The sequence below is a fragment of the Astyanax mexicanus genome, chromosome 17 (assembly GCF_023375975.1).
Source record: "Astyanax mexicanus isolate ESR-SI-001 chromosome 17, AstMex3_surface, whole genome shotgun sequence".
Classification (NCBI taxonomy): Eukaryota; Metazoa; Chordata; class Actinopteri; order Characiformes; family Acestrorhamphidae; genus Astyanax; species Astyanax mexicanus.
In genome coordinates, this window is record NC_064424.1 from 22908279 (window position 1) to 22923558 (window position 15280).

The window sequence follows — 15280 nt, forward strand, 5'->3', positions numbered from 1 at the left end:
TCATTATTCAGCGATAAACACTTAAACTCAATTTAATTCCATCTGTGCACTTAAATGCTTTGTAATGGATATTTTATGTAGAGAAATTCTGCACAGGTTACCTTTTTAACATAAAAAACATATACATTTAAAATAAAATTCCTAGAACACTTAAACCCGTCTAAGTATCAATCTGTTTCCTGCTGTTCTTAGTACTTAAAGGCGTCTTACGTGAGTTTCTGAAGTTTAAATTGAAGATTCTCAAACACTGCACTGAATTGCTTCACTCCTGCAGTCAACAGTTTATTCCCACTCAGATCCAGTTCTATCAAGTGTGAGGGATTAGAACAAAGAGCTGATGATAGAGCAGCACAGCCTTCCTCTGAAATGTTGTTGTTATTCAGCCTGAAAACAGAAATGGTGAACAAAAGATTAATGAACTTGTTCAGTGGGTAATATTTCTGTGTAAATTTGTGTTGCCGTCTTTATTTGGAAATGATCTTGTTTTTGTCTCAGGGAGAGCTGGACTCCAGGCCAACTCAAGAACAGTTCAGGAAGACTATCTGGGCTGAATTTTAATTAGAAACTGAACTCTTTTTCTACGTTTATTGAATAATACTTGCATTTAAGTGTGCACAATTTTTAACTCTCTACTTTTCCATTAACGTCTCTGCACACAGGGTAATGGAGGCATTGCACAATTTTAGCTTATAGCATTCAACTTCATATGAGTACTGTTTAATGATTATACAAGAAATTACACAAATCTAATTTGACAAATATCTCATCATGAATATCACTAGAAGTAACAAGTTATTTTCATCTGACTGCTCTGACTGTTTACTGGAAGTGGTGTGTAGGTTTTACCTACATGTTACATTGTTCAGTTTAGTGGTCAAAACACTGCTAAGTCTGTAAACAATGAAGCACTTACTTTATAATATAATGATCTCTACAGTGCACTTCTTTACCATAAATCAGCTTTATGTTTAAATGACAGACTGAAAGTTTCCTCATGTAGATGTTTTCGTTTTTGTTATTTATTTCAATTACTGTGTTAAGTGATGGAGTACAACTGTACAGCGGTGTTTACTCATAAGAAGTTTGGACCTGTATCTCTGTTAAGCCAGATTTGTTGTAGAAAGCGATATTTAAATACATTTTAATTAAATGTAACTGTACACTGGCCTTGAGGCATATTTAAAATAATAACAAAAATAAATGTATATTTTGTAAAAACAAAAAAATCATTGTTTACTGCAGTTTACTGAAAACTGGTTTTGAAACTCATCTTGCTCCTAAATATTTTTATAGCATTCTTTAGCTACAACATTAACAGGTTACTGTAATTCTTTTTTAACTAGTAAAGTATTGATTTTTTTAATATAGTGAAAGTTAACTTAATGTTTAAAGTTATGCTTCATAACATATATATTAAAATAAAATATTTATTAATGCATTTTTTATATAATTCATTTAAATAAACGTATATTGATAACAGTCCTGATGCTTCAGTCTGCCTGCCTGTTCTCTAAAGACTCCACGGATCACATGACCCTATCGCGTTCCCACTCTCCAAATTAATAATTGTATCCACCTTTCCTCCTTATTATATATACCTCTCTGTTTGCTTAGTTCATTGCTGAGAATTACATGTAGTTTTTCTTTCCTCTTCTACAAAGTGTTCTACTGTTTTTGCCTATTTGTTAATTACTCTTTTTCATATCTCCGTTTATCGCCCTTGCCTTGCCCATTCAATTTATTTGTGTGTGTCATTTATTTATTTTTTAAATTTATTTTTTTTTTACTTAAATCTTAGTCTGGGTCTTGGTCTTAACTCAGACTCAGCTCTAGCAGTCTTGACTAAAACACTACTAAACATAAAATGTTGAGTGCCATCAGCAACATCAATGTTTTACTGTGCAATTATTCTCAAACATACAAAAAATTTAGTTTGATCTTATTATTTTTGTTAAAAATAAATTAATCAAGAGTAAAATCACTCCTGCCAAGTAAAGACATTTAACATTCTACAATAATTTATACTTTTTCTTTACATGAATGATTGTATGTTTACAATGACTGAAATAAAACAGACTCCATACTTCAGTTTCTTGATTCTGCAGTGTAAATCCTTCAGTAGAGCAGAGAGCTGTTTCATGCCTGAATCTCCTTGTATTTTTCCATTCAAATCCAGCTCTCTCAGCAGTAATGGGTTTTCTCCCAGATCTTTAGTCAGAGAAGTACAGATTTCCTCTGCATCAGAGCTGTTCAGCAGCCTGAAAAAAGAAGAATACTCAGATTGATGAGAGATTCATCCAGTATGACCACATTTCTTTTCTTTCTAAAATGTTCAAAATACTACATCTCCCCTCACCTTACTATTCTCATTTCAAATTAATACATTTTTCATTTAATTAAAATCAAAAATCATGTGTAATTAGGATGAAATAGAACACAAATTGCATGATTAACTTTACTGAAACAACACAGATGTAATGTTTGTTCTCCAGTTTTAAATAGTTAAGTAGATGTTTGTAGTGTAGAAACCTAATTGTTTTTATGTAACAAGTTGAATCAGTGATCTTCTTCACTCCTGTGTCTCCTGGGTCATTTCCTCTGAGATCCAGCTCTATCAGGGGTAATGCAGGGTTTTTCAGAGCTGAAGCCAGAAATGCATATCCTTCTTCTGTTACACTGCAGAATGAAAGTCTAGAGAGAAACATTTTCTAACTTTATTATAAGAACATGACAAATATGATACGCTTTAAACAGTATAAATGTGTATGCTTTGTTGTTTTTTATGTATTTTATCATCATGCAAAAAGTAATTTATTGTTAACATTTTAATTACAACTCACTTCAACCTCTGCAGTTTGTGGTACTGATTGTTCAGCAGATCACAAAGATGCTTCACTCCAGAATTACCTAGAACATTCTCACTTAGATCAAGCTCTATTAGATGTGATGGATTAGAAAAAAGAGCTGCTGATAGAGCAGCACAGCCTTCCTCTGTAACATCGCTGTTACTCAGCCTGAACACAAAGAGAAACAGTATAGAATTAAACTTCAAATAATCTTTTATAAACTAATTATTCTGACTCAAATTGTGTTTTTCTTGTAGTGAGACTTGAAATAAAAAGTGTAATAAATCATTATAGTAGTACTATATTTAGTAATACCCACAAACTACACAATACCACTAAATAATGCTACCACTTTGAAAAATTAAACATCTTAATGAATTCATACTTGAGTTTTGTGGTTCTGCAGTGTAAATCTTCCAGTAGATCAGAGAGCTGCTTTACTGCTGAGTCTCCCTTTATTTTCTCACTCAGATCCAGCTCTGTCTGCAGTAAAGGGCTTATTCCTAGAGCTTCAGTCAGAGAAGCACAGACTTCCTCTAGAGTAGTGCTTTTCAACAACCTGCACACAAAAATAACACATATTAAAAAAAACTATATATATATATATATATATATATATATATATATATATATATATATATATACGTATATACATATATATACGTATATATATATATATATATATATATATATATATATATATATATATATACGTATATACGTATATATATATATATATATACACACTACTGCTCAAAAGTTTAGGATCACTTGCAAATTTCCCTCTTTTTTAAATAAAAACACATTTTCATGCAATTCACAAACAATATTGTCCATTTCACAATTAATTTAAGTGTATCAGATTTTTATTTTAAAGAATAAAAATGTTTGCATTAAAGCCTATTTTTGTATAGAGGTTTATTTTGCATATAGTCCTATTATCAGCAATTCTCACTGCTCTGCCTAAATCTCCTGGTGTGGCTGCCAATCCAACTTAAGGATGTTATTGGGCTAACTGGTTCTTATGACACCCTTTCAGTGGTGCATCACATGCTCAATTGTGATGCACAGCTGAAAACCGTTAGCATAAAAGGGAGAACGACATTCTAGGTTAGATTAGTATCTGAAGCATCAGCAGTTGTTGGCTTGCTTACAGGCTCAACTTTCTTTAGAGACCCGTCAGTGCATTGTTGTTTTAAGGAAGGAAGGCTACTAAATGTGAGATATTGCTAAGAAACTGAAAATATCTAACCATACTGGCAACTACACCCTTTGAAGAGTAAATCAAACTGGCTCTTAACAACAACAGAAAAAGGAGTGGACTGTGCAAAAAGATAAATATCTTAGAGTGTGCAGTTTGAGAGAAAGAAGCCTCACAGGCTGTCAACTAACAGCTGCACTAAGTGGAACCCGTCAAACACCAGAGTCAGCATCAACAGTCAGGAGGCGACCTCAGGATACTGGACTTTATGGCAGAATTGCCAAGAAAAAGCCATACCTCACACTGGCCAATAAATAGAAAAGACTGTGATGGGCCAAAGAGAAAAGACATTGGACACTGGAAGACTGGAAAAAGGTGTTGTGGACAGATGAGTACAATTTGAGGTCTTAGGATCAAACAGAAGAACATTTGTGAGGCACAGGACCAATGAAAAGATGCATGACCAATGCTTAATGCCTTCTGTCAAGCATGGTGGAGGCAGCATGATGGTCTGGGGATGCTTTGGAGGTGGTAAAATGGGAGATTTACACAGAGTGGAGGGGATCTTAAAGAAAGAAGTCTACCTCAAGATTTTGCAGCAGCATGTCATACTCTGTGAACCACGCTTGATTGAGGCCAATTTCATCCTACAACTGGATAATGACCCTAAACACACCTCCAGATTTTGTCTGCAATATTTAAGAAACAAGGAGTCCGCCAGAATTCTGATTGTAATGAAGTGGCCAGCACAGTCTCTGGATCTGAACGCTATTGAGCTGTTGTGGGAGCAGCTTGACCGTATGGTACGGAGGAAGACTGCATCAAGCCAATCCATGTTGTGGGAGATGCTACAGAAGGCATGGGGGGAAATCACACCAGATTACCTAAAAATTTGACAGCTAGTTGACATGCCTAGAGTTTGCCAGGCTGTAATTGCTGCAAAATGTGGCTTCTTTGATGAAGGCAAAATTTGAAGTACACAGTCAATTTTATTAAAATCAATATTTCTTACTCTGACAATGTCTGCATGTCCTGTTTATTTGCTTTATTTCATAATGTTAAGTGTGTTTCCATTGAAAACAATACAAATTAACTGTGATCCCAAACTTTTGAGCGGTAGTAAAAAAGTACTTTGCTTTATTTCAAAAGTTTTACAATTTTAAAAATTACCTAAAAAACCTACCTCAGTGTGCTCAGTTTTTGCTGTGGATTTATGAGCAAATTATGAAGTTCCTTTACTCCTGTGTCTCCAGGATCATTCCCTCTGAGATGTAACTCTATCAGACGTGATGAAGGATTTGATTTCAGAGCTGAAGCCAGAGCAGCATATCCTTCCTCCGTTACACCACAGTCTGATATACTATCATACAAAACACAAAACTCAATAACATATAAAAACTCAAATACAACTTAAATACGTTCTACCAGACATTTAATGTAGAGAAATCATGTAAAATTATGACTACTAAAGTGATAAAATATAAAAATACTAAATCATGTTTTATGCTGTTTTTCATATTTCAAATCTCACTTGAGTTTCTGAAGTTGACATTGAGGATTCTTCAACACAGCACTGAACTGCTTCACTCCGGCAGTCAACAGTTTATTGTCACTCAGATCCAGATATATTAGATGTGATGGATTAGAACAAAGAGCTGCTGATAGAGCAGTACAGCCTTCCTCAGTAACACTGCTGTTTCTCAGCCTGCACACAAAGGGGAACCGTTTATACTTCACACAATCTTTACTGAACTGATTATTCTGCATCTGGATAAAATTTAGCACTGCCTCAATTGTTTATTTTTCTTGTAATGATGCTTAAAATAAAGAGTGTACTAAAATTATTAACATAGTAATATATTTTGTAAAACCCACAAAATACACAATACAACTAAATAATGTAAATTAAATGTTTTGCACCTCTTTGAAAAATTAAACATCTAAATTAATTCATACTTGAGTTTTGTAGTTCTGCAGTGTAAATCTTCCAGTAGATCAGAGAGCTGCTTTACTGCAGAGTCTCCTTGAATTTTCCCACTCAGATCCAACTCTGTCTGCAGTAAAGGGCTTATTCCTAGAGCTTCAGTCAGAGAAGCACAGACTTCCTCTACAGCGGGGCTTTTCAACAACCTGCACATGTCAAAATAATAAATATTAAACAAAAAACAATAGAAAGAATAATATGGTACACAGGCAGTCTGTTTTGGAAACCAGAGGTGGAAAGTAACGTATTACATTTACTCACGTTACTGTAATTGAGTAGATTTTATGAGTTATATGTAATTTTTAAAGTCGTTTTTAAAATACGTAATTTTACTTTTACTCAAGTACATTTTGACACAAGTAATTTACTTCGCTACATTGGAAAACTCCCTGTTACTGAGTAAAAAATAAAATGATGGGGGAAAAAAATTGTCTAAACTAAAAAAAAAATTGGCATAAAAAAAGTATTAAATTAAATTAAAATAGCCTTGTTACTCATATTTCATTCCGGCAACATGAAAAAAACAAAGAGATAAATTGCGCCATCTGGAAAGCTTGTGGTTGGATAACAAGTATAAACATAAACCATTCAGACCCTCTATTGGTTTGTATTTGATGCATGACCTGCACGTCACGTCAAACTCCAGATGTGCACCAGTGAGAAAGTTCGTAGGAAGACCCCAATTATGCGTCTCCAGCTGCAGCAAGGGGCTTCGGAATGGTTGGATGCAAAAACAACTTTTTTCATATGCGATGCAGCTCAGCAGCATGAGCTAATGGCGTTCAAACATTCACCATCTAATTTGAAAAAGCATATTGAGGTAAACTAAATGTTTCCTACAGTTATATGTTGATAAGATATTGTAGTAACCTAGTGATGCACTAATGGTGAATTTGCAATGTTCGCCATGGCTTGGTACATGCCAAGGTTTGCTTGCTAGGTCTAGGCTATGGATTCAGTGTTGTAAGTTCATTTGGAGAGCGTGTGTGAGCTTTTCATTTTATGAGTTTAGTACTTCAACTTCTACAAAAGTATTTTTAAACCCCAGTATCTATACTTCTACTTGAGTAATGAATGTGAATACTTTTGACTTTTGACACCCACACTAATGTGTGTAAATGCCTAAATTAATAGTATAAGAAATTCACTGAAAGCTGTATGAAATGTGTCTGGCATGATGTTAACAGGCGATTGAGGCAAATATAACCTAAATATATTACCTAATGATCATGGATTACATAGATCCCTTTTAGACATTAAACAACGCTAAACTAAACTGGAGACATATCAAACTGCCTATGTTAGCTAACAAGTTAACCTGCATCTACAAACTGAGTTTACTTTTCTGAAAGTCTTGGTGGTGAGATAAATGCCTCATAATGTTTTGTTTTGTTCTCCATGGCAGCACAGCTAAACTTTTCATAATAGTTCATTTAAAACAATTTAATTTATGATTTGTTGTATTTTTTATATCAAAGAATTAAAAGTAACTATGTAACTTTTACTCAAAGTACATTTTAAATTGAGTACTTTTTTACTTTTACTCGAATAGATTTTTAGATGGGTACTTTTACTTTTACTTGAGTAGAATTTTAGCAAAGTAAAGGTAATTTTACTCAATTACAATTTTCAGTACTTTTTCCACCTCTGTTGGAAACAGTGCACCGGAGAGTGCAGGCTGGAGCACAAAAGCAGACAGCACATGCAGAAACGCAGAATTTGCTCGTATTACATTTACGTTACATTACATTACGTATCTAACTCTCTCTCTCTCTCTCTCTCTCTCTCACTCAGGCCGCCTGCCTCTCGCTCACTCTCTCGCACGCTGTTTCCCTCTCTCTCTTTCTCTCGCTTGCTCGCTTTCTCTTACTCATGCCATCGGTCTCTCTCTCTCTCTCTCTCTCTCTCTCTCTGTGAGATATTATAATACAGTAAAAATGATCTAGTCTGCCAGACCTAAACCACACTATATTATTATTACAGTCCCTTCACAATAATACTGGGAAATTCCATCAATAAAAAAATAATCCTGATTTGAATTCATTTTTAATTGACACCGCTAATATAATTTAATTTTTACAACCTAATGCTGAAATTTCTTAAAAAGAACTCCAACACTGAAATGCATCCAGTAAAATGCTTAGGAAAAAAATATTTGTAGTTTAAGCAGTTAAGTATTGCCCAGCCTCTTTATTTTTTCACCAACCATACCGAAAACATACCAAAAAAGCACCAAGGTGTTAATCGAACCGTGAACATATTTATTAATCGAACCGTGAACATATTTATTAATGAGAAATGGCTGAAATAACAAAAAAGATGCAGAGCATCAGACCTCAAATAATGCAAAGAAAACAAGCTAATATTCCTAAAATCAATATTTGGTGGAATAATCACGGTTTTTAATCACAGTTTTCATGCATCTTTCCATGTTATCTTACACCAGTCTTACACACTGCTTTTGGATAACTTTATGCCACTCCTGGTGCAAAACATCAAGCAGTTCTGTTTGGTTTGATGGCTTGTAATCATCCATTATAATTCTTCTATCCAAAAAAATAGTATTCTATTCAATAAAATCAAAGAAACTCATTTTGAATATATATATATATATATATATATATATATATATATATATATATATATATAAGAATAACCATGACATGTTTTGCAGTACTGTATCAATTCTTAACACAGTTTTTATGTGTTGAGTAAACTCAGTTCACATAATGAAAAATTTACAGAATGTATAAAATGTTAATTTCTGTATCATATGTATTATTTAGATAAGTTTTTTTCCAAAAACTTACTAAAAAGATGAAATACTTTGCCTTATTTCAAATGTTTTATGTTAAAGAATTCCATGTTACCTAAAATACCTACCTCAGTGTGCTCAGTTTATGCTGTGGATCCTCAAGCAAATTATGAAGTTCCTTTACTCCTGTGTCTCCAGGATCGTTCCCTCTGAGATCTAACTCTATCAGGTGTGAAGGGTTTGATTTCAGAGTTGAAGCCAGTTCAGCATATCCTTCACCCGTTACACCACAGTTTGAAATACTATCACACAAAACACAAAATTCATTATTTAGCAATAAAACACAAATAGAAACTCAATTAAATTCCATCCATGCACAATGACTGCTGTAGAGTTAAGACTTTTAGGCTGTTTTTTTCTATTTAAAAGCTTCTCACTTGAGTTTCTGAAGTGTACATTGAGGATGCTTCAACACAGCACTGAACTTCTTCACTCCTGCAGTCAACAGTTTATTCTCGCTCAGATCCAGATCTATCAGGTGTGAAGGATTAGAACAAAGAGCTGCTGATAGAGCAGCACAGCCTTCCTCTGTAATGTTGCTATTTTTCAGCCTGTAATCAGAACACAGTAGTAGAATAAATTACTGATAAATGGCATGAAAAGGCATTTTGAATTTAACTGTTGAATTTAACTTTGTTTGTTTATTGGCTTCAACTACTTAATTCAGAAATATGCTTTGTTTATTTGTCATACAATGAACAAAATGCACATATAGATACTATGAAAAACACATATAGTTTTAAAAATATTCAAACAAGTTATTTGTCTTTGTATTAAGACTTATACATTTAAAATTATTTAAACAAACAACTCTCTTAAGTCACACATACTTAAGTTTGTTGGTTCTGCAGTGTGAATCCTCCAGTAGATCAGCGAGTTGCTTCACTGCTAAGTCTCCTCGTATTTTCTCACTCAGATTCAGCTCTCTCAGCAGTAAAGGGTTTGTTCCTAGAACTTCAGTCAGAAAAGCACAGAAATTCTCTGCAGCAGAGCTTTTTAACAACCTGTAGAGAAAGAAAACTACTAATAAATTCATTCTTACGTTTTACTAATTTAATTTTAACTTTTCATTTTAAGAATTCTACAAATGTTCTAGTCTGGTACAAAAGTTGTTATTATTTATTTGAATTATAAACATTACATATGTCAAGCCTTTCACACAAGTCATTTTTAAATGGAAATACTATTCCAAATATACATGACATATTTTCAAGTGGAACAGGATAATCACAGAAAAAACACACTCTTGTGTATTGTTCCATCAGTTGAAGCTGCAAAGTGCAACATGGGTCCCACACATCGAGTCGGGGGAACACAGTGCAGCAAAAAGTTGAGACAAACTTTTTGCAACTGGTGAAGTGTGGAAAAAATATATTTAATTAGGTTTCAGGGTTTTGTGTACTTTATGAGCCATCCCTGGCAATTTACAGGCACTCAGATCAACACAATAAAGCATGAGGAAAAGGTTCACAGATTGTTGGGGTCTCTGGTTTAGAAAATATATTTTATCAATTAATTATAAAACTCTGCATTTGATAGCCTATGTGCTACTCACTAGATAGTGTAATGACGATCAATCAAAAAATACATAGCTAAAGTTTGACTTTATAAGCTTGTAAAAAAAACATTTCTCCTTTATTAACTACACACTTGATTTAATTGGACAATGCAGGCAACACTTTTGTTAATGCCCACATGCGGCCTGCTGAAGAGGGGGAGTATGTTCATGACTGTTAATGTGTAAATGCAGAGCAATAGGTAAAGTAAATTCTGTATATTATCAACTGTATTCTGCACATTGTATTACTGAAAGCATTTGTGTGCGAGTTTCTCAAGTATGGCTGATAAACTTTCGTTAATTCATTTAGAGTTGAGGAGATTGTATATTGATCAAGGTTAATTAACTAACTGGGAGTGAAAAAAAAAGGGACCAAAAATTACTCCACCGAAAGAGAGTATAAGAACTGAGGAATTGGTTCTCAGGCAACTCAGATTAAAATGTTATTGCTTTTGATTAAAGCTTTGATTTTTTTTCAATAAACAATATATTATTACATTATTTTGTCATTTCTGGATTCTGTACTTTATTTAGTTTAAACAGAAGATTTGTTGATAAGGCTGTAAAAAAAGAAATTTAAAAAAAGGTATATTACTTATTAAGAATGTGATTGGACTGTGAAAATCAGGTGACTGAAAAGCACAAACAAGTAATTAAATCATGTTGGAAAACATGAAAACTTATTAAGATGGAATTAAGCAAATATCAATCATATTTCACAGGTTAAGATACTGTATCTAACAAGGTAAAATGCTCAGATTAATTCAGGTTGAACTTAAGGACAGGTTCATGGAGGAAAAAAAATGGTTTACCTTATGTTCTTGAGTTTACTGTCTGCATCCTTTTGTAAATTAGTGAGCAGCTCCACTCCTGTTTCTCCAGGATCATTTCCTCTAAGTTCCAACTCAATCAGGAGTGATGAGGGGTTTGATTTCAAAGCTGAAGCCAGAGCAGCATATCCTTCTTCTGTTATACTGCAGAATGAAAGACTAGAGAGACAACATACATTGTCTATATTAAAACACAAGCTTGTCTGTAATTTCAATGATCAATGTGCTTTAAAAGCATACTTTTTCATCATGATAAATTATTATGCTATGAATCCACATCTTATTTGCATAACTACACAACATTCATTATAGCTTTATTTTATATAGCAAAGAGTGAATCAAATAAATATTCATTTTTAATGATCAGTCTACACTGTGATGCAGTTAACAATTACTTCAGTTGCTGCAGTTTACAGTCTGTTTTATTCAGGAAGGAACACAGCTGCTTCACTCCTGGGATTCCTAGTTTATTATCACTCAAATCCAGATCTATCAGGTGTGAAGGATTGGAGTAAATAGCTGATGATAGAGCAGCACAGCCTTCCTCTCCAATGTTGTTGTTATTCAGCCTGAAAACAGAAATGGTAAACAAATGATTAATGATCTTGTTCCTTTCATTCGACTACTCTGATTATTTACTGGAAGTGGTGTGTAGGTTTTACCTACATGTTACATTTTTCAGTTTAGTGTTCAAATACTTTTAAGTATTTAAAGAAGTAAGTTCTTATTTTAAAATATAATGATCTCTAGAGTGCACTTATTTACAATAAATCAGCTTTCTGTTTAAATGAAAGACTGATAGTTCCTTTATGTAAATGTTTTACAGTGGTATGAAAAAGTTATAAATCATTGGTAATAATTTATAATAAATGACAGGTAAATTTCAGTAATTCTAATGTAACTTCAGATTAATATATCAGATAGCAAACGAAAGTGATAGAGAAGTAAAATTAAGTTTATATGATTTACAGAAAGTGTGAAATAATTCTTTAAGCAAAATTAGGCAGGTGCATAAATTTGGGCACCCCAACAGAAAAATGTTATCAAGATTTCGTAGATCCTCCTTTTGCAAAAATAACAGCCTCTAAATGCTTCCTACAGCTTCCAATGAGAGTCTGGCTTCTGATATTGACAATAATCCATGCGACCCTCAACTTAACAAGATTCCCAGTACCTGCACTGGCCACACAGCCCCACAGTATGATGGAACCAACCCCAAATTTTACTGTGGGGAGCAAGTGTTAGTCTTTGAATGCTGTGTTCTTTTTCCTGCTATGCATACCGTCCTTCAAATAACTCAATTTTAGTTTCAGCAGTTATCACTCACAGTGAAAACTGACAATTGAAATCTCTCAGATAGCTTTTTGTATCCTTCCCCTAAACCATGAAGTTGAACAATCTTTGTTTTCGGGTCATTTGCGAGTTGTTTTGAGGCTCCTATGTAACGGATCTTCAGATAACATGCAAAGAGGAGAAAAACTTGCAATTGGCACCTTAACCCTTTCTCATAATTGGATTCACCTATGTATGTAGGTCAAGGGTCAATGAGCTTACCAAACACATTTTATGTTTCACAAATTAGTGCCAAAAATATTAAAATCAATAAAACGACAAGGGTGCTGTCATGTTCTTGTCCTGTTCTGTGTCTCTCCTGTCTGTCTCTGTTTTTCTGCCCTCCTGTGTATTTTCCTCCCCCTGCACATGGCCTGTGGGATTCTCCTGTGACTCCAACTTAGATGGTTTGACCTGTGTTCCTTGGTAGCTCTGCCTCCTCGTTTCCTTATCGTTTGACTTATAAAGGAAAATCATGAAAATGATCAGGTGTGCCCAAACCCCTTTAATGATAGTGTAAATATTGTTCATTATTTTAATTATTGTGTCAAGTGAGGGAGTACAACTCTACTGTGGTGTTTACTCATAAGAAGTTTGAACCTGTATTACTATAAAGCGGCTTTGAGACAACATTTGTTTTAAAAAACGCCATATATATATGTATATATATATATATATATATATATATATATATATATATATATATATACATTTGAAATAAACATAATTGTACACTGTACTTGATGTATATTCATAATAATAACAAAAATATTTTTACATTATGTAAAAAAATATACTAATTTATCTAATATTTTTTCTATGATGAAAAATATCTTAGTCTGGTATCTATCTCAACCCTTTTGGGACTTTGTAATGGCTCAGAATCTGCTCTAGTAGAGTCATTATGTCATTAGTAACATAAATGATTTACAGCGCAATTATTCTCAAACATACTAAGAAAGTAGATTGATCATGTTTGTTTTGTTAAATATGAATTAACTAAGTGTAAAATACCTGCTGCCAAGTATCGAAATAATTTAGAATTCTAGAATAATTTATTCTTTTTCTTCACATGAATGATTATACATTTACAATGAATAAAAGAAAACACACTCCATACTTCAGTTTCTTGATTCTGCAGTGTAAATCCTTCAGTAGAGCAGAGAGCTTCTTCATGCCTGAATCTCCTTGTATTTTTCCACTCAGATCCAGCTCTCTCAGCAGTAATGGGTTTTTTCCCAGATCTTTAGTCAGAGAAGTACAGATTTCCTCTGCATCAGAGCTGTTCAGCAGCCTGAAAAAAGAAGAATACTCAGATTGATGACAGATTAATCCAATATCGCCACGTCTTTTCTTTCCAAAATGCTCAACATACTACATCTCCCCTCACATTAGTATAATCATTTCAAACAAATACATTTTCATTAAATTAAAAATGTACACAAAAATCATCTGTGTAATTGGGATAAAAAATAACACAAATTGCATGATTAACTTTTACTGAAACAACACAGATGTAAAGACTGTTCGTAAATAAACTATACTGATAAATGTTTTAAATAGTTAAGCAGATGTTTGTAGTGTAGAAACCTTATTGTTCTTATGTAACAAGATGAATCAGTGAGCTTCTTCACTCCTGTGTCTCCTGGGTCATTTCCTCTGAGATCCAGCTCTATCAGAGGTAATGCAGGGTTTTTCAGAGCTGAAGCCAGAAATGCATATCCTTCTTCTGTTACACTGCAGAATGAAAGTCTAGAGAGAAACATATTCTGGTTATATTATAAGAGCATGACAAATATGATATGCTGTAAACAGTGTGAAATGTTCTCTTTGTTGTGTTTTATGTGTTTTCTAATCCTGCAAAAAGCATTCTTAACATTCTAAATTCTAAATTACAACTCACTTCAGCCTCTGCAGTTTGCGGTACTGATTGTTCAGTAGATCAAAAAGATGATTCACTCCAGAGTTTCCTACAACATTCTCACTCAGATCCAGCTCAATTAGATGTGATGGATTAGAACAAAGTGCTGCTGATAGAGCAGCACAGCCTTCCTCTGTAACATTGCTGTTACTCAGCCTGCATAAAGAGGAACAGTACAAAAATAAAATTCCAACAATCTTTACTAAACTGATTATTAATCTGCATCAAAATCAACGTCAGCACTGACCACTGACCAAAACTGTAATAATAAAATTACAGGAGTAACATATGTAATAAACCAACCCGCAAAATACACAATACCACTAATGTTAATTAAATATTTTTGTACTTCTTTGAAAAATGAATTTATACTTGAGTTTTGTGGTTCTGCAGTGTAAATCTTCCAGGAGATCAGAGAGCTGCTTCAATTCTGAGTCTTCTTTTATTTTCCCACTCAGATCCAGCTCTGTTAGCAGTAGAGGGTTTGTTCCTAGAGCTTCAGTCAGAGAAGCACAGAAATGCTCTACAGCAGAGCTTTTCAATAGCCTGCACATAAAAATAATGCATATATATTGATATACAAAAAATGCTTCACATGCTAAAAAGTGACAGAAGAGCATAAGAAATATATAAAATGTTAACTTTTGTATCACATGTATCATTTTGACAGGTTATTTCCAAATATTTACTAAAATGCAGAAATACTTTACCTTATTTTTAACTGTTATATGTAAAAAAAATCCCATGTTACCTAAAAATATCTACCTCAGTGTGCTTAATTTATGCTGTGGAT

The 15280-nt window shown here is 33.5% G+C and overlaps 1 protein-coding gene across 1 annotated transcript in view; it reads right to left on the reverse strand.

The window, feature by feature from the left end:
• Positions 1-11212: 11212 nt before the first annotated feature.
• The window catches only part of LOC111188389 (ribonuclease inhibitor-like), a 68014-nt gene continuing 63946 nt past the window's right edge, over positions 11213-15280 (reverse strand). Inside the window, exons 6-9 of the mRNA XM_049466664.1 lie at positions 14157-14318; positions 13687-13860; positions 11630-11803; positions 11213-11393 (exon numbers count right to left, since the gene is read on the reverse strand). Of these exons, the coding sequence (XP_049322621.1) occupies positions 11213-11393; positions 11630-11803; positions 13687-13860; positions 14157-14318 (691 nt within the window). The remainder of the gene's footprint in view (positions 11394-11629; positions 11804-13686; positions 13861-14156; positions 14319-15280) is intronic.